The sequence below is a fragment of the Aquarana catesbeiana genome, linkage group LG01 (assembly GCF_042186555.1).
Source record: "Aquarana catesbeiana isolate 2022-GZ linkage group LG01, ASM4218655v1, whole genome shotgun sequence".
Classification (NCBI taxonomy): Eukaryota; Metazoa; Chordata; class Amphibia; order Anura; family Ranidae; genus Aquarana; species Aquarana catesbeiana.
Window position 1 is genome coordinate 45,298,397 of NC_133324.1, and position 24,328 is coordinate 45,322,724.

General features: G+C 45.7%; 1 protein-coding gene across 1 annotated transcript in view; it reads left to right on the forward strand.

Annotated features, from left to right (window-relative positions):
- Positions 1-24,208, forward strand: part of LOC141142588 (vomeronasal type-2 receptor 26-like) — a 171,695-nt gene extending 147,487 nt beyond the window's left edge. Inside the window, exon 6 of the mRNA XM_073629266.1 lies at positions 23,298-24,208. Within this exon, the coding sequence (XP_073485367.1) occupies positions 23,298-24,208 (911 nt within the window). The remainder of the gene's footprint in view (positions 1-23,297) is intronic.
- The last annotated feature ends 120 nt before the right edge of the window (positions 24,209-24,328 follow it).

The window sequence follows — 24,328 nt, forward strand, 5'->3', positions numbered from 1 at the left end:
GCCATAGCAGCCTCCTTTATTATAAAAGTATAAAACCAACTTTTAAATAACTTTAAATAACTCTTTTAATGAACATTTTGTACAACTATGTATAACTTTTAACTGACAGTTCTTACACCTCCCAATCTTTGGTCTTCTGATGGCACTCTTAACTTCACCTCCTCCATTTCAACAACTTCACCAAACACCATACACTGCGGTACATAATTTTACCATACCAGGCCACCAGCCGTATTTAAAAACAGCTCGGTGACAACACCCTTCCCGCAGTGTAACATCTGTCTTCCAGCCTCGCCTTCCGCTGTAAGAACAGAACACACCAGAGGGCCCAGAATACTGAAAGCCCCCCACCATTTACCATCACCTCTTTGCATTTTGTACCACCATCAGAGACCAAAGATGCCGCCGATAAAGTGCTGCTATGACGACCATGATCCATTCACCTGTAATAAAGAAAAAACAGAAACAGCAAACCAGAAAATACCCACAACAAAACCAAAAAAGGGAGGGTGGGTGGGCAACTTCCCCTTTGTCTGTCTCCTCACAATGCTCCTGCTTAAACCCCGCCTATTCCTTTTATATCTCCCTACCCCTTAAGTTAACTTCAATCCCCTCCCTCTTACTTCCTTTTAATTTTTAACCCTCCGTTGTCTCCTGTTCCACCTTGTCATGCCCAGCCCTTCATTACCATTCCATATTTCCATTATCATTCCGGGCCTCCCTTTTCCGAAACACTGCCACAAATTAAAACCTTGATAAGTAAGCACCATCCTCATGACATAAAAATGGTCCCTCACCTACCGGTCTAATCTTCCCAAACTCACCAACCGTCCTCACCAGACACACTGGCGATCCCGGCAAGGCATGCAGCCACACATCTATGTCTTTTCCTAATTGATCCGTTTTTGACCTCCTCAGCCGTAAACACACCTTATCCGTGTATGACCGCACATCCTGTACCAAAATACCCCCACATACTTTCTGGATGGGCTGACCAACTCCCCTACCCGAAACGCCCCAAAAAACGCCAGCGAAAAAGCCGCTGTAAACAGTAAGCACTCCTAACTTGAGTTGCACACCGACCCTAGCTGTTCACAGATTGCCGACAGGTTAGCAAAAGTGACGACCTACGGTTGTCCTTTTTCTTGTGACCCTTCTGGTACCCTTTTAATGCCTGCCTTACCCAAAAATCCTTCGTCCAATCCTCCATCCCCTGCAACTTAAACAGAAACGACAGTGCCGCCAACTTCTTACCAATAGACGATACTGCCACCCCATTTTCCATGTTCCTGGACACAAAATAAAGGACCAATAATCTAATTTCCCCACTGACTTCCTCTGCTCCGGCTTCCCGGACAATTCCCAACCATTCCTTCCATACCTTCACATAGGCCGTCCATGTGGACTCACTCACAGATTGTTGTATTCATCCTGCGGCGACTCCAAGGCCAGCTCCCAGATCCAACCCGGGCAAGGAGTTCCTTCCTTTTCTGCAGCCGGAGCTAATTCCCTGGACTTGTCCCACTGAAAGCGAGACAGCGAATCAGCCAGCGTGTTGTCAATCCCAGGTATATGTACAGCATATATGAAAATATTCAATTGCAAGCACCGTAATACCAACTGTCGTAGTAGCCTTATGACAGGTTGGGAAGAAGCTGACAAGCGATTGACTACCTGCACCACTCCCATATTGTCGCAGTTCAACCTTAACTTTAAATTCTGACAAGACTGTCCCCACAATTCCATAGCCAGTACTACTGGAAACAATTCCAGTAGTACCAAGTTACGAAGGAAACCTGCTTCCACCCAGGATTTTGGCCATGGTTCCGCGCTCCATTGCCCCTGAAAAAACGCCCCATATCCAGTAGATCCTGCCGCATCAGTAACCAACTCCACATCGAAATTACTTACCGGACCCGACATCCATACCGACCTCCCGTTGTACTCCGACAAAAATTGATACCATACCTTTAAGTCCTCACGATGTTCCTTGGTAAGCCTAATGAAATGGGCCGGTGCTTTTACCCCAGCTGTACCTGCCGACAGCCGTCGGCAAAAAACCCTACCCATGGGTATGATCCTGCAAGCAAAGTTCAACTTACCAAGCAAAGATTGAAGATCCCGCAGCTGTATTTTCCTCATCCCATGGATCCGCCGTATTTCCGTCTGCAAGTCCACTAACTTTTCTTGCGGTAACCTACATTCCATTGCCATTGAATCAATAACATTGCCCAAGAAACAAATTTCTGTGGTGGGGCCCTCAGTTTTTTCAGCAGCCAGGGGAACTCCAAACCGTTCTGCAATGTGCTGCAACGTTGACAATAAAATCGCACACACACTGGAAGAAGGGGGGCCTATGCATAGGAAGTCATGTAAATAGTGTATCATAGATTCAAGCCTGGACACCTCCCTTACCACCCACTCCAAAAAGGAACTGAAAACTTCAAACATGGCGCAGGAAATGGAGCAACCCATAGGCAAGCATTTATCCACATAAAATTGTTCCTGCCAGTGGCAACCCAACAGCCAAAAGCTGTCCGAGTATACTGGAAGCAGCCTAAACGCCGCCTTAATATCAGCTTTTGCCATCAGTGCCCCTTTTCCATATTGCCTGACCCATCGAACTACCGCATCAAATGAAGTGTATGACATGGTGCATACGTCCGGGTCAATGAAATCATTAACCGAGCCCCCTTTTGGAAATGATAAGTGGTGAATTAGCCAAAACTTATTTGGCTCTTTCTTTGGCACCACACCCAGTGGAGACACCACCAAGTCTTTTAATGGTTTTGCAACAAACGGCCCGCCCATCCGTCCTAAAGCCACTTCCTTTGCCAATTTTCCCCCCACCACCCCCGGGTGTTTTAAATTCCGTACTACTGCAGGAACTACCTCTAATGAACATGGAATTTTGAACCCTTCCCTAAACCCCTCAGTGATCAGTAACCCCACTTTCCTATCCAGATACTTACTTAGGAAAGGCTGCATCCTTTCCACCTTCACCGGCGTCCTCCCTCTTGTTAGCAGACTCCCCTCCACGCTTACCTTTTTTGAAACACCGAGCCAGGGTGTGGGCTCCCCCACACCCTGAACATTCGTGCTTGAATTTGCACGATCCTCCAAACTTACAGGATCCCTCATTAAACTGCCAGCACACCCCCCATTTTCTGCCGGCCGGTAGTCCTGAGGAGTGAGTACCCCCGGCCCCCCCTGAAATAACTGAGGCGGGGCCCTAGTTGACGACATCAGTCTCATCCATAGGCTAATATCCTTATGGTCCCAACGCAGATCCGGACGAACCGCTCTGCGTTGACGAAACTGCTCGTCATACCGTAGCCAAGCAGTTCCCCTATAAACCCTGTGTGCCTCTCCTATAGCATCCATATAACAAAACAACCCCGAACAATGTTCGAAATTCTTTTCGCCAATGACGCTGGCCATGATAGCGAACGCCTGTAACCAATTTACAAACGTCCGCGGTATCAATCTATATCTCCTCTTCTCCTCAACCTCCTTCTTGGAATCATTGGGTTTAACCCTATCCAGGTTAAACTTTTCCAATGGCAACAAGGAGAAGATTTCTGAATATTCCCCTTTGTAAATTTTCTCTCGAACCTCCTGTTTTAAATGGGCTCCCAGCGGGCCTTCGAAACAGACATATATCTCGCATTTTGCCGCATCAGCCAGCCTAACCACATCTGACCTACCCGACGCTTCTGCGGCCCCGTTCTCACCTGACGTCTCCTTTCCCGACACCGTCTCCATCGTCTTGTCCGCCGGCAGCACGGTAGCCAGAGGTACCTCAGGCCCCCACCTGAGTTTACACCCCCGCAAGTTCTTCCCACACCCTGGGCGTCCCCCTGCGTATCCCTCCTCGAAACCTGCCCTTGTGCATTGCCAAAACGACCTACCAGCACCCGCAGCCCTTCCAATAGCTCCTGTAGCTGTCCCCCGGACCCCGAACTGGCGGATGCGGTACCCGCCAGTTGTTGGTCCGGAGCCTGTCCTACCGACTGCGGCAAAGCTGACCCCACCCCTCCTGCACTCATTGCCACCGCCCCCAACAAACCCTGTAAAGCATTAGTAAATGATAAATTGTCACTGGACTTACCGGGCTGACCAGGAGTCTTCCCAACAGCCGCCGCGCCGCTCTCCCTCGCAGGTGCTTCCTCCCTTGGCTCCTCCTCTTCTTCCGACACTCCATCCTCCGACTGGTCCCCGTGCTCTGGGACTGATGACACAGGCAGCCCCCCAGGTGAATCCCTCCTGGAGGCCGTAACAACTCTCTGCTGTGGAGCCTGTACATTGTGCGCTGATGACGATCCCCGCTGCCCTGACGTCCCTACAACCGGGCCAGTCTGTGTCCTGCTCCGTCCGCCATCTTGTGCATCCTCCCTCCCACCGAGTGAGCTCCGCCCACCCACAGCGCCATCCAATCCACGTCTCCCAGCCTCTATGGCTCCAGCCTCAGGTCTCCCCCTTTTGTCCACCCCCCCGCACTCGTGGAGAGCAGCTGGAGGGCAAGTTTTGTCTCCATAGCCTGGCCCAGCGTTCCGGGAAGCGGTGCCATCTTGGCCCGTGGCCCCGCCCACTGAGCCCTGACCGCGGCGTGTAACCCGCCCGGGCCTCGCTACTGACGCCTTGTGACTCTTCTTTGCCTTGGAACCGAGCGCTCCCCCCAGGACTCCTCTCCCTGCGGCCTTGCCTTTCTTCTGGTCCCAGTGAGTAACGCGCCGGAGGCCGCGATCTCCACGCACGCGCCGATGGCCCATCTTCCCTTACAGACGCGCTTGTCTCCCCACCGAGCAGCTCAGTGACATGGCTGTGGAGCCAGTCGGATCCTCTCACCGCCGCAGCCTGCCTTAAGCGCGCCAGGATTGACTCCACTTCAGACATCGTTGCTGAGGAGCAGAGAAAATTCTGCCTCCTCGTGTCTCCATCCAAGCACACTGCTCCGCTTTTGCTCCGCCCCTCTTTTATATGGCCACTCCTCCCTTACTTTCCTGTTACTCCTCCCCATCTCTCCATGAAACTTTAACCCTATGTGTGTCACTAGACACACTGTCATGCCCGGCCCTGCACTATTCCACTTCTTTCCATTATTCCGGGCCTCACTAAACTGACACTACAGTAAAAATGAATGGTCACACTACACTATCACTATATTCATACCACACTGATACTTTACACTCATAATATAATCACAATAGCACACTATAGCACACTAAAGCACTAGTAGCAATGAACAGAGCCCTGTTCTATCTCTCTCCACTTCAATATCACACTGCAAATGGCTGCTCTGGGAAGGAACCTTTTATAGTGTGGGGTGGGTCTATGAGTAATGAGCCATGATTGGAGAGAGTCATCATGACTGTGCCCAATCATGGCTATAACAGAGCTATGAGCCCTGATTAGGCAAAGCCTTCAATGCTTCAGCCAATCAGGGCTTTCAATGCACTGTGTGGCATTTGATTTACAGGGGTGAATCTGTGAATTCCATACACTTGAACTTAGTATTTGATCTCACTGAAGTCTAGGGGGGTCATTCTTAATACTACACTCTGCCTATTTTGTAGGTTAATAGGCTAATATGTTGTCAAAAAAGGGCATGGGTGACTGGGCACTGTAACTGGGGACATGGGGACTAAATGCTTGAAAGATGCATTTAAGCTGTATGTGATGTTGTGAAACACTACAGCTTTCTTGGGTATGACCGGCAACACTGTATTCTGCATTGGAGCTCATTCAGAGGGCCTATTAATGCCATCCCCATGCAGAGCCATTGGCAGATGCATGTGCATCCACTTCAACTGCATGTGCATCCACTTCCACTGCTCAAGTGTTGTACAGTGGCTAGACAGTATGTAAACAGCTTGGAAAGGCTCACACTTAAAGCGGGGGTCCACCCACACCGCCAAAAAAAAAAAAATATTAAAAGCCAGCAGCTACAAATACTGCAGCTGCTGACTTTTAATACATGGCCACATACCTGTTAAAGGGTCCAGCGATGTTGGCAGGCGACGCCGAGAACCCGCTCAGTTCTCGGCAGCTACCGCCGCCATCCTAGGTGAGGGAATCAGGAAGTGAAGCGTTGTGGCTTCACTTCCCGGTTCCCTACTGCGCATGTGCGAGTCACGCTGCGCGTCCCAAGTGGTCCCTGCTCTCTCCTGGGAGCTGTGTGTTCCCAGGAGACAGCGCGGTGGGGACGGGAAGAGGCGTAGACTCCCATGGGAGTCTATGCCGGAAGTGGGTGCAAATACCTGTCTTAGACAGGTATCTGCACCCCCCTCCCCCCTGAAAGGTGCCAAATGTGACACCGGAGGGGGGGAGGGTTCCGAAAAGCGGAAGTTCCATTTTTGTGTGGAACTCCGCTTTAAAAGGAAGAGATGCAGTAGGTTTAGCTTGAAAAATAAATGCGGGTTCAATATTTGAAAGGCAAACGCCACAAATATTGTTCAGTGGCTTGACAGTATGTTAGCAGAGTAGAGTTAGAGAGTTAGCAAAGTAGCAAATTAAAACAGAGTTTTATCTTGAAATAAACATTACAATGCATTATTTGAGAGATAATTTCCAAATGTATTGTTCAGTGGCTGGTCAGTTTGTAAAAAGTTTGGCAAAGTTGAAATGTAAGTGGGAGAAGCAAGCTATACTGCATCTTGAAATAAACATTAGAGTTTATTCTCTGATAGCTGATAGCCACAAATATTGTACAGTGGCTCAACAGCTTGGTAAGGCTGCAACGTAAAAGGGAGAGATGAGGCAGGTTTTATCTTGAAAGAAACATTGTAATATATTCTTTGAGAGACAATAGCCACAAATATTGTTCAGTAGTTGGACAGTATCAAGCCGCATCTAAGGTCGCAATGTAAAAGGGAGAGATGAAGTGTTTTTTTTTTTTTTTCTTTTTTTGCCACTTCAGTCGACTTTTTCGAGGGGGTTTAATCAACTTTGTAGATCATATTATACAATTACCCTCTCAGTGTCTCATCATCGTAGCCTTTTGCCATAACAAAAACTAATAACTCTGATATACAAATCATTGCATCTCCCAGGAAACGATAGCCCTCTCTCCGTTATTTTCCCAACCCACCCACCCCCATCCACCCGTCCCCATCCACCCGTCCCCTCCCATTTCCCCTCTCTCCAAGGTCAATTCCTCTTCAACTCTCCGTTTCTAATCTAAGGCATTCAATTCTTTAACATGTCTCACCAGTTTTTTTTTAATTTTTTCCATCCTTCCCAAGCCTCCAAATTCCTACTTCCTGCTTCAGATGAAGTGTTTTATTACCTTGAAATAAACATTAGAGAGTAATCTTAGTAATACAACAACCACAAATTTTGTACAGTTACTGGACAATATGTAAATAGCTTGGTTAGGCTGCAGTGTAAAAGGGAGAGACATGACAGGTTTTATCATGAAAAAAAAATAGAGCATACTATTTGAGGGACACTAGCTGGAAATATCTGGTGCAGCTGTGCATAGAAACTAGATTAGATTGTAACCTTAGCTTGTTCAATTAAGCTTAACTACTTAAGGACCGGAAGAAATTGCCCCCTTATTGACCAGGCCATTTTTTTTGCAATACGACACTGCATCGCTTTAACTGATAATTGCGTGGTCATGTGACGCTGTACCCAAACAAAATTTATGTCCTTTATGTCCTTTTTTTCACACAAATAGAGCTTTCTTATGGTGGTATTTGATCACCTCTGCTGTTTTTATTGTTTGCCCTATAAAAAACAAAGAGCGACAATTTAAAAAAAAACAAAACTTTTTTTCCTTTTTTGCTATAATACATATCCAAAAAAATAAAAATAAAAAAATGTATTCATAAGCTTATCCTGATATATATTCTTCTTCTACATATTTTTTGGTAAAAAAAATTGCAATAGGCGTATATTGATTGGTTTGCGCAAAAGTTATTGCATCTACAAACTATGGGATAGATTTAGGGACTTTTTTTATTTTATTGTTTTTACTAGTAATGGCGGCAAACTGCGATTTTTAGTGGGATTGCGAAATTTCGGTGGACAAATCTGACCCCAAATGACACTTTTTTGGGGACCAGTGACATTGTTACATTGATCAGTGCACTGATCAATGTATAAATGACACTGGCAGGGAAGGGGTTAACACTAGGGGGTGATCAAGGTTTTAACCGTTTAACTGTGTCCCCTCAGCGTGTTCTAAGTGTAGGGGGGATGGGCTCATTGGGACATAAAAAAGATCCCTTTCCACGATCACTGGGAACAGAAGATCTCTGACATGTCCCCTGTCAGAATGGGGATCCACCTTGTTTACAAAGGCAGATCCCCATTCTGCCTCTGTACTAGACAATCGCGGGTCGCCGGCTGAGTTTGAGTCCGCCCGACCCACGGTTTTCCCCCTCCGCAGAATGTTTTAGAGGATGTGGCCAAACTGATGACTTCATACGCTGCTTCTAGACCTGCTCCATTTTTGGACATATATTGGTTCCTTTATTTCCTCCACACTGGGCCTTCCCTATATCCTGAATCCCAAGAACGGCCTTCTAGGCATTTTTGGTGACCTGTCTATTCCCACACATGCTAAGAAACTACTCTGCATCTTATACTTTTATGCAAAGAAGTTCATATTATTATCATGGAAGGGATCCCAATCCCCAACAAGATCCACATAGTTGAAACAAATTAACGACTCTCTACCACTATATAAACTTACATTTGAGACCCGCAAGAGAGCTAAAACAATCCAAACAATTTGGGGCAGATGGATAGCCAGCCCTCTGACTCTAATGCCACGTACACAAGGTCGGAATTTTTGACAACAAATGTTCGAGGTGAGCTTGTTGTCAGAAATTCCGACCGTGTGTAGGCTCCATCGGACATTTGTTGTCGGAATTTCCGACAACAAAAATTTGAGAACTGGTTCTCAAATTTTCTGACAACAAAATCCGTTGTCGGAAATTCCGATTTTGTGTACACAATTCCAACGTACAAAATTCCACGCGTGCTCGGAATCAAGTAGAAGAGCCGCACTGATTTTTCTCGGCTCGCCGTACGTCCTCTACGTCACCGCATTCTTGACATTCGGAATTTCCGTCAACATTTGTGCGACCGTGTGTATGCAAGACAAGTTTGAGCCAACATCTGTCAGAAATAAATCCAGGATTTTGTTGTCAGGATGTCCGATAGTGTGTACACGGCATTGCTCAAGGGTCATCCTGTTAGCTTCATTACTCTTTGGTTGTAATAACCACCTTATTTAGTTTTCTTTATGTCTGTATGTAAGTTTGTCTTTAAAATCAATAAAAATATCTTTAAAAAAAATTTTAAATGAAAGAAACGGAAGGTATATGCAGTTAACCTTTATGCTTCCTATGCAGACTCTCCTCTTGTTGGTGGACAACTGGGCAGCTTCAGGAGAATACATTTGGCCCAGTGTTTCTCAACATTTTGCAGACACGGCACCCTTGTTTAAAAGTAAAATCCCAAGGCAACCCAATCTATTATGTAAAATATGCATATGTTGTTTATCAGTGGGGAACCTGAGCCTGTGATGTTGTAGTCACTTACCTTGATTAATTAATTTCACATCAAAAGCCCCTCTTCACATTAGATCTCCCCCATCATGTCAGAGGCACCCCTGCCAACATCATAGCAAATAACAACACCATACCTACTGCCCTAGAGCATTATTGGTTGTTATGGTGCAATGAAAATACCTGTTTAACCCTATATAATCAACAAGGAGAACCAAACTCAGTACTGAAAAAGACCGGTAAATGTTAATATAAGACTCTGCAAGTAAAAACTAACTAACCTACACAAAACTGTTATGGGACAGAAAGTCTGAACAGGTGGATTATGGGATGTGTAGTTCCATCACCGTTAGGTGGAACTGCGCTCTGTTGAGGAAAAAAATGACAGCTCCCCACAACTGTGGAGAGGTGGAAGAGAAAACTTTTAAAAAACGGCCTGGGAAGATCCAGAGCACTTGGCACCAGACCAGGGAAGTAATGTTGGGACAGAGTGCTGAGTCTTTTAACAGCTGTCTGCCAGCCTATTCCATAGACACAGAGTGGAATCGCTAATCTATCCTCAGCTGTTCCAGAAACACAGAGCAGAGTTGCCAGTCCAATCTCAGCTGTACCAGAGAGACAAGAATCACCAGTCTATCCCCAGCATTCAAGAAACACCCAGCAGAATCGCCAGCCCATCCTTGGTTTTCCATAGACACAGAACTAGATCGCCAGTCTGCCCCTTCTGTTCCATCTGTCTGCCCCATCTGTTCAGGGCCAATTGGTTTCTCCGGAGTCATCACATTAGTGTATGAGGGGCCCCTCCACTGTCTGTACCAACAAATGAGTTTAGTAAGAGGGTTGTTTACCCCCATCCTTGTACTGTATAGCAGACACTGATACTCCAGTTCATTATTGCCTTACCTACCACCCTTTGGGTGTCATCCATCCTATCCAAACCATTCTCAAAGCTATTGTCCTAACAACCCAAGGCTGCACTTCTTCCTACAATACTACTTCTTTGTTAATTTCCCCTCCCGCCCCAAATATATTGTAGATCTGTGATTATAAAAAAATAATAATATAATAATAATAAAATTAATTTCCCCACGATTCACTATCGCTCAATTCTGCAAGTGTTCTAATTTACTCTCGCTGTTTTCTAGCTGGTCTAAAACCACTTTTGACGTAAAGGGACACTTTTTGGTTGCTATGGATAGGGATGAGCTTCGTGTTCGAGTCGAACCCATGTTCAACTCGAACATCGTCTGTTCGCCCGTTCGCCGAATTGCAAACGATATGGGCCGTTCGCGCCAAATTCGTGTGGCGCGTCATGGCCCATAATTCAGTGCATTTCTGGCTGATGATTGGCCAAGCATGCACTATGACCCGCATGCTTGGCCAATCACAGCGCCGTCTGAGCAGAGAGCCGTAATTGGCCAAAGCCAAGGAGGCTTTGGCCAATTATGGCTCAGGGGATTTAGTACATGCCCCACACTATATAAGGCCGCCTGCACGGCGGCCCTGTGTAGTGTGTGTTCCGGCGTTGAAAGAGATAGACAGAGAGACAGTGTCATTTGATTTGAGTTAGATAGATTAGGCAGAACAGTCAGTCAGGTAGCTGCACTTACAGTGTATAGCTGCACTTACAGTGTATTGTGTATATGTATGCATCCCAGGTGTTGCATATATATATATATATATATATATATATATATATATATATATATATATATATACTGTATTCCGTTTAGCTAGATCCGTTCCTGTTATCTTCCTACTGACAGGCAGGCTTGTCTTGTTACAGTATTTACAGCTACCTGAAGAAAATTGCTGGTGTTCTCTTGATCCTATTAGTACCACAGTCAGGCAGCTAGACTATTTACAGTTAGTGCAGTGTGTCCTGCTCACAGTGTTCAGCTAGATCCGTTCCTGTTATCTTCTTACTGACAGGCAGGCTTGTCTTGTTACAGTACATACAGCTACCTGAAGAAAATTACTGGTGTTCTTTTGATCCTATTAGTACCACAGTCAGGCAGCTAGACTATTTACAGTTAGTGCAGTGCATCCTGCTCACAGTGTTCAGCTAAAACTACAAGTTAGTGGGGTGCGTCCTGCTCACAGTGTTCAGCTAAACCTATAAGTTAGTGGGGTGCATCCTGCTCACAGTGTTCAGCTAAACCTACAAGTCAGTGCGGTGCGTCCTGCTCACAGTGTTCAGCTAAAACTACAAGTTAGTGGGGTGCGTCCTGCTCACAGTGTTCAGCTAAACCTACAAGTTAGTGAGGTGCGTCCACCTCACAGTGTTCAGCTAAACCTACAAGTTAGTGCGGTGCATCCTGCTCACAGTGTTCAGCTAAAACTACAAGTTAGTGCTGTGCGTCCTGCTCACAGTGTTCAGCTAAACCTACAAGTTAGTGTAGTGAGACCTCTGCACAGTGTTCATCTAAAGCTACAAGTTAGTGCAGTGCGTCCTGCTCACAGTGTTCAGCTAGATCCGTTCCTGTTATCTTCTTACTGACAGGCAGGCTTGTCTTGTTACAGTATTTACAGCTACCTGAAAAAAATTGCTGGTGTTCTTTTGATCCTATTAGTACCACAGTCAGGCAGCTAGACTATTTACAGTTAGTGCAGTGCGTCCTGCTCACAGTGTTCAGCTAAACCTACAAGTTAGTGGGGTGCGCCCTGCTCACAGTGTTCAGCTATATCCGTTCCTGTTATCTTCTTACTGACAGGCAGGCTTGTCTTGTTACAGTATTTACAGCTACCTGAAGAAAATTGCTGGTGTTCTTTTGATCCTATTAGTACCACAGTCAGGCAGCTAGACTATTTACAGTTAGTGCAGTGCGTTCTGCTCACAGTGTTCAGCTAAACCTACAAGTTAGTGGGGTGCGTCCTGCTCACAGTGTTCAGCTAAACCTACAAGTTAGTGGGGTGCGTCCTGCTCACAGTGTTCAGTTAAAACTACAAGTTAGTGTGGTGCGTCCACCTCACAGTGTTCAGATAAACCTACAAGTTAGTGCGGTGCGTCCTGCTCACAGTGTTCAGCTAAAACTACAAGTTAGTGCTGTGCGTCCTGCTCACAGTGTTCAGCTAAACCTACAAGTTAGTGTAGTGAGACCTCTGCACAGTGTTCATCTAAAGCTACAAGTTAGTGAAGTGCGTCCTGCTCAGTGTTCAGCTAAAACTACAAGTTATTTGCTGTGCGTCCTGCTCACAGTGTTCAGCTAAAACTACAAGTTAGTGTGGTGCATCCACCTCACAGTGTTCAGCTAAACCTACAAGTTATTTTTTTGCGAGCTCTGCACAGTGTTCACCTAAAGCTACCTGTAGAAGGTTGGTGGTGTTTTCCTGATCCTATCACTACCGCAGGCAGCTAAAAAAGCTACAAGTTAGTTTTTTGTGAGCTCTGCACAGTGTTCAGCTAAAGCTACCTGTAGAAGGTTGGTGGTGTTCTCATACTACAGGCAGACAGTTGATTTTGCTAGCTGCAGTATCAGTATATATATATATATAAATATATATATATATATATATATATATATATATATATATCCCAGCTTAGTGCAGCTACAGGCCATTAGTATGTCTGGAAGGCCAAGAAGGAGAGGCAGACAGTCAGAAGCCAATAGGAGAGGGCAAGCAGGCTCTGTGTCTAGTGCTGGTCGTGGAGACGGTGCATCCTCATCAGCACGTGGCCATAAGACACGCTTGGCCTTTTTTCCGGCAGCTGGCCGTGTTGAGCCGCAACATGCGGAAGACTTGGTCGAGTGGATGACCAAGCTGTCCTCATCCTCCTCATCCTCTTTCACTATTGCCAGGGTACTTTGTCTGGCAAAGCAGCGGCCTCTTCCCTCGGCTCAATGTCATGAGTGACTCCTTCCCTAGCCCCACCATGTCCTCCTGAGGAGTCCCTCGAACTGTTTGACCAGAGTGTTGGGTACATGCTCCAGGAAGATGCCCAGCGTTTGGAAGGCTCTGATGATGATACTGAGCTCGATAAAGGCAGTAACATGAGCACGGACAGAGGGGGGTGCCCAAGAAGGACAGCAATCTGGCAGTCATGCTCCCCCTGCTGCAGCATACTGCCAGGTTTGCTCCAGTGATGAGGAGGGAGGGGATGATGAGGTCACTGACTCAACGTGTGTGCCTGATAGGAGAGAGGAAGAGGAGGAGGAGGAGGAGGCAGCACATCACCAACAAGGCAGGATGCCCTCCAGGGGCCAGCCTAAGGGCAGCACATTGACTGCATCACACCCCAAAGCTCCACATGTGCAGGGCGCTGCAGTCTCTGCGCGTTATTCAAAAAGTTCTTTGGTGTGGGCCTTTTTTGAGACGAGTGCATCAGATCGCACCACTGCTATTTGCAACATATGTTTACATAAATGTATGACTCAGAGGGTTGGCCGTGTCATTGCCAACATCCCTTGTAATTTTTAGAACTAGATGTGTACCTCAAAATGGGATTTTAAGGGCAATGCAGAAATTGGCAGTGTTGAATTATAGTTAAAAAGAAGTTTATTGATACAAAAACGAATAGGATATACATGAACGTACACATTGATCTAGTTAAGAATAATTATAAAAACATCAGATATATGGAAACATATGATGCATCCTACTGCTAGTTACAAGTACCACCCCCGATAGGTGTGATGGCGTCCTGATAGCAGATTTCCAACGCGTTTCAACTTATTGTAAGGATAAAGTCTTCCTCAGGGAGGGACTGCATCACATTATTTGCATTTAACTGTGAAAAATCGCTTTCCCAGTGCTGGCAGGGGTCCTAACACGTGATTGTCAATGCTGCTCAAATATCCTCTACGGGATGGCCTGGTATATTGTGAAGAAACCAGTATTTGGCAGTCGTGATAATTAAACAACTTAAATTGATTGTGTCAGGTGTATTGTTCCAAGTGGCAGGGAGCTCCGGTCCTGCAGTACCTCTCTGTAACAAAGCCAGTTGTGGAATGCAACTGGCTTTGTTACAGAGAGGTACTCCAGGACCGGAGCTCCCTGCCACTTGGAACAATACACCTGACACAATCAATTTAAGTTGTTTAATTATCACGACTGCCAAATACTGGTTTCTTCACAATATACCAGGCCATCCCGTATAGGATATTTGAGCAGCATTGACAATCACGTGTTAGGACCCCTGCCAGCACTGGGAAAGCGATTTTTCACAGTTAAATGCAAATAATGTGATGCAGTCCCTCCCTGAGGAAGACTTTATCCTTACAATAAGTTGAAACGCGTTGGAAATCTGCTATCAGGACGCCATCACACCTATCGGGGGGTGGTACTTGTAACTAGCAGTAGGATGCATCATATGTTTCCATATATCTGATGTTTTTATAATTATTCTTAACTAGATCAATGTGTATGTTCATGTATATCCTATTCGTTTTTGTATCAATAAACTTCTTTTTAACTATAATTCAACACTGCTATTTGCAACATATGTCTCAAGCGTATCTCGCATGGCCAAAACATCTCCCGCTTGGGTACCACATGCTTGACCAGACATATGCTGACCTGCCATGCAGTTCGTTGGCAAGCGTATCTAAAAGACCCACACCAAAGAACAAAGAGGACCTCTCCTTGCTCCTCATCAGCTGAGATCTCCAACCCCACTATACCTTCAGTCCTCTCTGAGACCTGCACTGAGAGGAATGAAGGTGTAGAATTAGGTGTGTCACAGCTAAGTACTTGTGGGCAATCTGCTTTTGGTACACCGACGTCAGATTGTACCAGGCAAATTTCCCTGCCCCAGCTGCTGCACCGCCGAAAGAAGTTTGCTCCCAGCCATCCATATGCGCAGCGGTTGAATGCTAGCTTGGCAAAATTGCTAGCACTTCAACTGCTGCCTTTTCAGTTGGTAGACTCTGCCCCCTTCCGTGAGTTTGTGGAATGTGCGGTTCCTCAGTGGCAGGTACCCAAACGCTACTTTTTCTCACGGAAGGCGATTCCGGCTCTCTACCGGCATGTGGAAGGCAATGTCCATGCCTCGCTGGACAGGGCGGTCAGCGGTAAGGTGCATATTACCGCTGACTCATGGTCCAGCAGGCATGGACAGGGACGTTACCTAAGTTTCACGGCGCATTGGGTGACTCTGCTGGCAGCTGGGAAGGATGCAGGACAAGTTGCAGTAGTGTTGGAGGTTGTTCCGCCACCACGCCTCCAAAATGCTAATGATTGTGACACACCTCTTTCCTCCACCCCCTCCTCTTCTACTTCCTCCATGACCTCTTCCTGTGCTTTGTCCTCGGAACCAGCGGTGCTCCGTAGCTGTTCAAGGGGCTACGCAAGTACGCAGGCCAAAAGATGCCATGCGGTGCTTGAGCTGTTGTGCTTGGGGGACAGGAGTCACACTGGGGCAGAGGTTCTGTCAGATCTGCAGGGGCAGGTTCAGAGGTGGTTGACGCCACGCCAACTTAAGGCAGGAATGGTGGTTTGCGACAATGGCACCAACCTCCTCTCTGCCCTCCGACAGGGACAAATGACCCATGTGCCCTGTTTGGCTCACGTCCTTAACTTGGTGGTGCAGCGGTTCTTGGGCAGGTACCCCGGCTTACAAGATGTCCTGAGGCAGGCCAGGAAAGTCTGTGTGCATTTCCGCCGGTCATATAATGCCAGTGCTCGGCTGACTGACCTCCAAAAGGAGTTTAACCTGCCCAAGAACCGCCTAATCTGTGACATGCCCACCAGGTGAAACTCAACAATGGCCATGCTGCAGCGGCTGCACATGCAGCAGAAGGCCATCAATGAGTACCTGTGCGACTATGGCACCAGGACAGGGTCAGGGCCAGTGGGCCATCATCAGGGGTGCATACACTGTTCTGTCACCATTTGAGGAGGCCACAAGGATGGTGAGCAGTGACAGTGCATGCATCAGTGACACTGTCCCCCTTGTCCACCTGTTGGAGCACACACTGCGTGGAATAATGGACAGGGCACTTGAGGCAGAACAGAGGCAGGAAGAGGAGACTTCCTTAGCTCTCAAGGCATCCTTTATCCAGACAGTGTTCCTGCGTGCCCGCCGATCACACAGGAAGAGGAGGAGGAGGAAGATTGTGTCAGTATGGAGGTGGAGCCTGGCACTCAGCATCATCAGCAGTCTTTAAGGGCTCAGTCCCAAGAAACACATGGACTTGTACGTGGCTGGGAGGAGGTGGCTGCAGACCATGGCGTCCTTAGTGACCCAGAGGACTCCGCACCGAATGCCTCAGCAAACCTACGCTGCATGGCCTCCCTGATCCTGCAAAGCCTGCGTAAGGATCCTCGTATTTGTGGTATCAAGGAGAAGGACCAATACTGGCTGGCAACCCTCCTTGACCCACGTTACAAGGGTAAGGTTGCGGACCTTATCTTGTCATAGCAGAGGGAGCAGAGGATGAAACATCTTCGGGAGGCCTTGCAGAAAGGTCTGTGCAACGCGTTCCCAGAGACTGGGAGGTTACAAACTCTTGTTTCTGGACAACGTGTTGCTGAGGCTTCGGTCAGTCAAAGAAGGAGCGGTGGAGAAGGTGGCCGTCTGACCGATGCGTTCAGACAATTTTTTGGTCCGCAGCCCCAGGGTATGATCGGTTCCAGCAACCATCGCCAGCGTCTGTTTTACATGGTGCAGGAATACCTAGGGGCAAGATCTGACTTGGACACCTTTCCCACCGAAAATCCTCTGGGTTACTGGGTCTTGAGGATGGATCACTGGCCAGAGCTTGCACAGTATGCAATTGAGCTACTGGCCTGTCCTGCATCCAGCGTTCTTTCGGAACGCACATTCATTGCTGCTGGAGGCTTTGTAACCGATCACAGGGTGCGTCTGTCCACCGACTCGGTCGATCGACTGACCTTCATAAAAATGAATCAGTCTTGGATCACCACCAGCTACCAAGCACCTGATGCTGATGTAACCGAATAATTTTTTTTGAAATCCCAGATCCCTTCAAAGACTGCCTATACTGATGCTGAGTGACTATCCCTGAGAAATTATCCTCTTCCTCCTCAATCATCACGCTGATAGCTTGTAAGAACATTTTTGGTTCTGGGCGCCACCACCAGTGCCTAAGGCACAATTTTTCAGCCCCTGTTTAACAGGGGCGTGTAATTACAATTTTTGATGCAATACTTTGCAGCAGGGCTCATTTCAGCATTCCAACTAGAGTATCTGTGAGGGGTTGCAGTGTTGTGGCACCAGCACCAATGCCTAAGGCCCAATTTTTCTGCCCCTGTTTAACAGGGGCGTGTAATTACAATTTTTAATGCAATACTTTCCAGCAGGGCTCGTTCCTGCGTTCCAACTAGAGTGTCTGTGAGGGGTTGCAGTGTTGTGGCACCAGCACCAGTGCCTAAGGCCTAATTTTTCAGCCCCTGTTCAACAGGGGCATGTAATTACAATTCTTGATCTAATATTTCACAGCAAGGCCCATTTCTGCACCCACCAAGAGCGAGTGAGGACTTACAGTGTTGTGGCACCAGCACCACCACCACCACCACCAAAGGCCCAATTTTTATGCCCTTGTTTAACAGGGGCATGTAATTACAATTCTTGATCTAATATTTCACAGCAGGGCCCATTTCTGCACCCACCAAGAGCGAGTGAGGAATTACAGTGTTGTGGCACCAGCACCACCACCACTAAAGGCCCAATTTTTCTGCCCTTGTTCAACAGGGGCATGTAATTACCATTCTTGATCTAATATTTCACAGCAGGGCCCATTTCTGCACCCACCAAGAGCGAGTGAGGACTTACAGTGTTGTGGCACCAGCACCACCACCACCACCAAAGGCCCAATTTTTCTGCCCCTGTTCAACAGGGGCATGTAATTACAATTCTTGATCTAATATTTCACAGCAGGGCCCATTTCTGCACCCACCAAGAGCGAGTGAGGACTTACAGTGTTGTGGCACCAGCACCACCACCACCACCAAAGGCCCAATTTTTCTGCCCCTGTTCAACAGGGGCATGTAATTACAATTCTTGATCTAATATTTCACAGCAGGGCCCATTTCTGCACCCACCAAGAGCGAGTGAGGACTTACAGTGTTGTGGCACCAGCACCACCACCAACACCAAAGTCCCAATTTTTCAGCCCCTGTTCAACAGGGGCATGTAATTACAATTCTTGATCTAATATTTCACAGCAGGGCACATTTCTGCACCCACCAAGAGCGAGTGAGGACTTACAGTGTTGTGGCACCAGCACCACCACCACCACCAAAGGCCCAATTTTTCAGCCCCTGTTCAACAGGGGCATGTAATTACAATTTTTAATGCAATACTTTCCAGCAGGGCTCGTTCCTGCGTTCCAACTAGAGTGTCTGTGAGGGGTTGCAGTGTTGTGGCACCAGCACCAGTGCCTAAGGCCTAATTTTTCAGCCCCTGTTCAACAGGGGCATGTAATTACAATTCTTGATCTAATATTTCACAGCAAGGCCCATTTCTGCACCCACCAAGAGCGAGTGAGGACTTACAGTGTTGTGGCACCAGCACCACCACCACCAAAGGCCCAATTTTTATGCCCTTGTTTAACAGGGGCATGTAATTACAATTCTTGATCTAATATTTCACAGCAGGGCCCATTTCTGCACCCACCAAGAGCGAGTGAGGAATTACAGTGTTGTGGCACCAGCACCACCACCACTAAAGGCCCAATTTTTCTGCCCTTGTTCAACAGGGGCATGTAATTACCATTCTTGATCTAATATTTCACAGCAGGGCCCATTTCTGCACCCACCAAGAGCGAGTGAGGACTTACAGTGTTGTGGCACCAGCACCACCACCAACACCAAAGGCCCAATTTTTCAGCCCCTGTTCAACAAGGGCATGTAATTACAATTCTTGATCTAATATTTCACAGCAGGGCACATTTCTGCACCCACCAAGAGCGAGTGAGGACTTACAGTGTTGTGGCACCAGCACCACCACCACCACCAAAGGCCCAATTTTTCAGCCCCTGTTCAACAGGGGGATGTAATTACAATTCTTGATCCAATATTTCACAGCAGGGCACATTTCTGCACCCACCAAGAGCGAGTGAGGACTTACAGTGTTGTGGCACCAGCACCACCACCACCACCACCAAAGGCCCAGTTTTTCTTCCCTTGTTCAACAGGGGCATGTAATTACAATTCTTGATCCAATATTTCACAGCAGGGCCCATTTCTGCACCCACCAAGAGCGAGTGAGGACTTACAGTGTTGTGGCACCAGCACTACCACCACCACCACCAAAGGCCCAATTTTTCTGCCATTGTTCAACAGGGGCATGTAATTACAATTCTTGATCTAATATTTCACAGCAGGGCCCATTTCTGCACCCACCAAGAGCGAGTGAGGACTTATAGTGTTGTGGCACCAGCACCACCACCACCACCAAAGGCCCAATTTTTCTGCCCCTGTTCAACAGGGGCAAGTAATTACAATTCTTGATCTAATATTTCACAGCAGGGCCCTGTGAGGGCTTACAGTGTTGTGGCCATAACAACACCTAAGGCCCAAATTTCTGCTGAGTTTATAGGGCAGGCCCCTACTTTCAAACATCTAACTTACAAACGACTCCTACTTGCAAACGGAAGGAGACAACAGGAAGTGAGATGAAATCTACCCCTAGGAAGGGAAATTCTCTCCTGTAAGAGTTAATATGGGAAAAACATTTCTCCTTTCCACTGATGCTTTCCAATCCTTGTTCCACAAAAAAACCCAAATTTTCAAAAAACATTTGTCATTGGAACAAAAAGTGAGGTGAAATCTTCTGAAGAGGAGGACAGACAGCAAAACAAATGTCACAGGGGTGATAACCCTTCCCTATGTTTTCCAAAAAGCTTAAAACAGTTTTTTTGGCTGGAGCTAAACACGTTAAAAATGTACCCGTTCAAAATTACAAACAGATTCTACTTAACAACAAACCTATAGTCCTTGTCTTGTTTGCACCGCCTGTATACTGCTGTATAGTATATAGGGCCTGGTGGCCCCACACCTTTCCTTATTTTAATTTGGGTGCGGGGTTCCCCTTAATATCCATACAAGACCCAAAGGGCCTGGTAATGGACTGGGGGGTACCCATGCCGTTTGTCTCACTGATTTTCATCCATATTGCCAGGACCCGACATTACATTAAACCCGCAAGCAGTTTTAAATGAGATTTTTTCCTTTAAAAATGACATTTTGTGCAGGGACTGTTCTTTTTTTTTTTTTTTTTTTTTTCCTTGTCAAAAGAAGTTTATTGAGTATACAATGTTATAAAGATACATAAAGTAAGTTTACAAGGATCTATAAAGTAAGCTTATTGTTTTACAGTAGGGTTTATATAGGTAAATATCATGAAATTTCAAATATTAAACATTGGGTTCACATAAACCTAAATTAAAGATATATATCATTTCCTTAGTTACTTTTGTAGGTATTTAAATGATTTATACCTACTATACATATTGTTTACAAGTAGAGTGTATATAGGTCAAATAAATTCTGATAATGAGCTTTAATCGTAAGGTGGAGAAAAGGAAAGAGAAAGAAGAAAAAGGGTTGAAAGGTAGAGGTATGGTCCACAAGGTTGTCCCGCTCGTCAGTTTATTATTCTTTTTAGTTCTCTTTGAAGCCTTAGAATGGGTGTCTCTGTAAGTCATTTAATCTGTTACCATGGCAACAGGACAGAGTCATTGAAGTTTGACAGGAACTGTTGTTCTGTTGTTTTATCCAAGGATGCCAAAGTTTTTCAAATTTTGGAATTTGATTTTGATCGATGGCTACCATCTTAGCATGGGACATTGTATTATTCATTCTGTGAATGGTTTCTGCTAGTACCAATGTAGGAGATTTCCATGCCTTGGCCACTGTTTGTTTTGCAGCCGTTATTAGTTGGATCATAAGTTTGAATTGAGAGAGTGTTAACCATTCCGGTTTTAGATTAAGTAAAGTTAAATATGGAGTGCAGGGACTGTTCTAAACACGGGAAACACGCGTCACTTTACAGGCATACTATAGACACCCCCCAGGTACGATATTTAAAGGAATATTTCACTTTTTTTTTTACTTTAAGCATCATTAAAATCACTGCTCCCGAAAAAATGGCCGTTTTTAAAAGTTTTTTTTGCATTGATACATGTCCCCTGGGGTAGGACCCGGGTCCCCAAACCCTTTTTAGGACAATACCATGCAAATTAGCCTTTAAAATGAGTACTTTTGATTTCGAGCGTTCGAGTCCCATAGACGTCAATGGGGTTCTAACGTTCGTGCGAATTTTCGGTCCGTTCGCAGGTTCTGGTGCGAACCGAACCGGGGGTGTTCGGCTCATCCCTAGCTATGGACAATCTCAAGTTTTCAGGCAGAAAGAACAGTATATATAATATAAAACTGCATGCAGGGAATTGGACAAAGCACTAGGGACAAAAGGGTTGTGAAATTATTTCATAAGTAATGTAATCTGTAAGATTACAGTGTACTGTATGTATTATGAATTTAAATTTTTTTGAATTTGCTGCCGGGCTCCGCCCCCGTGCGTCACGACGCTCGCAGGGAACAGAGCCTGGCGCACAGGACATCGGGCGGAGGACAGAGCCTGCAGACACAGTGGGGAGGACATCGCAGGATCCTGGGGACAAGGTAAGTATACTGCACCAGGATCCTGCAATGCAGTTCCGAGTGTGGCTCTGGGTTAACGCTAATGGTACTGAAATTTAACCCCGAGCCACACTCGGGAAAACCACCAGGGAGGTTAAACCCCTCCAGTTACCTCTTCTACAATTACTGACTTTAAACAGTATACACATATACATATACATAATTTTTAACTTTCTGCTATAAAACATATCCAATAAAAAAAGAAAAAAAAAATCTTAAATTTAGACCAATATGTATTCTGCTACATATATTTGATTAAAAATCCCAATAAGCATATATTGATTGGTTTGAGCGTACATTACAGCGTCTAAAACAATAGTAAATACACTGAATTTTTTTTAAACTTGTAATACTAGTGATGGTGGTGATCAGCAACTTATAGCAGGACTGTGATAGTATGGCAGTCAGTCAGACACTAACTGACACTTTGTGGGAACTAGTAACACTATTACAGTGATCAGTGCTATAAATATATACCGACACTGTACTGAAACTGGGAAGGGATTAACATATAGGGCGATCATAGGGTTAAATGTGTGCCTGTGTACAGAGCTTGGTACATTCACTATGAGATGCTTTTACTAAAGGATGTGCCTGTTTTTATTCCCTGATTTGCAGAGAAACAAAAACTGGCACATCCCCGTTGACAGGACAGAGCTCTGTATTGCTTACAGTCATAGAGCTCTGTCCTGTCATCTTCTTCACCGATCAGCAGGTGCCAACAGTGATCCATTGGCCAGGACCCACTGATCGGCTTGTGCTGTGACTAATGACAGAATAGTCGGCATGGCTGTCATGTGCCCACACTGCCCCTACCCGGAAATGCTGGATTACGTATTTAATAACGTTATCCAGTGCAGGAGAGCCACTGTGCCACCATACTCCTACATGAGGCAGTCGGCAAGCGGTTTAGCTGATCTGAGTGGTTGGTGGTAATATAACTACAGATACAACTCAAGTTGGTGTCTCATCGTTAGGAGTGTAGCAGAGTGGTTAGATTGATAATATAAATAGTCCATATACCAGATTAGTCTCAGGGGGCTTATTCACTCAGTAGCTACTTCAGGGGTGTGCTGTATATGTAGAAATTACATCCCCATTGCTCTTCCAAAAATGACTGTTTAATTAATTAGAATAAAAATTAATCTGTGTTATATGTATTACTCTTGGCAGACAGTGAGAACTGTATGAATTGTCCAGAGGAAGAATGGCCCAATGAGAAGAAAGATCGATGTATTCCAAAACACCTTGAATTCCTTTCCTACACTGATGGCATTTCTAAAGTATTCCTAACAGTTTCTGCTGTACTCTGCATTGTGACTGTTTTAATAAAGGGGATTTTTATCTCCTATCTGAACACCCCGATTGTCAAAGCTAATAACAGAAATCTGAGTTTTGTTCTTCTTGTCTCCATTTTGTTGAGCTTCCTCTGTGTGTTCTTGTTCCTTGGTCAACCACTGGATATAACCTGTATATTGCGTGTCATGACATTTGGAGTCATCTTCTCCATAGCGGTCTCCTCTCTTCTTGCTAAAACAATCATGGTTTATATCGCTTTCAAAGCCACCAAACCTGGCAGCTACATGAGGAAATGGCTTGGAAGCAAACTGGCCAATTCCATAGTATCAGTGTGTTCATCCATTCAAGTATTAATATGTGTTTATTGGTTGTCCTCTTCTCACCCTTTTAAGGAAATGGACACTCACTCTTATCAGGACAAGATCATTATTCAGTGTAATGAAGGGTCTGTTATCGGATTCTACTCTGTGTTGGGTTATATGGGGTTTCTGGCAGCTGTGAGTTTTGTTCTGGCGTTCATGGTGAGGACATTACCGGACAGTTTTAATGAGGCCAAAAACATCACCTTCAGCATGCTGGTTTTCTGCAATGTCTGGATTTCCATGATCCCGGCCTATCTGAGCACTAAAGGGAAATATATGGTGGCTGTGGAGATATTTGCCATATTGGCCTCAAGTGCTGGACTTCTAAGCTGTATATTTTTTCCAAAATGTTTCATTATCTTATTTAAACCTGAATTGAATACACAATCATGTTTACTTGATAGAAAAAATAGACATGAATAACTACTCTTAGGAATTTGTTTATAAATATTTTCACACAAGATTCAAATAGCTTTCACTCAAGTCTAATGAATTTCAAATGTTGTTAATCCTTGGTCAAAGTTGTGTAAATCTCGTGCAATT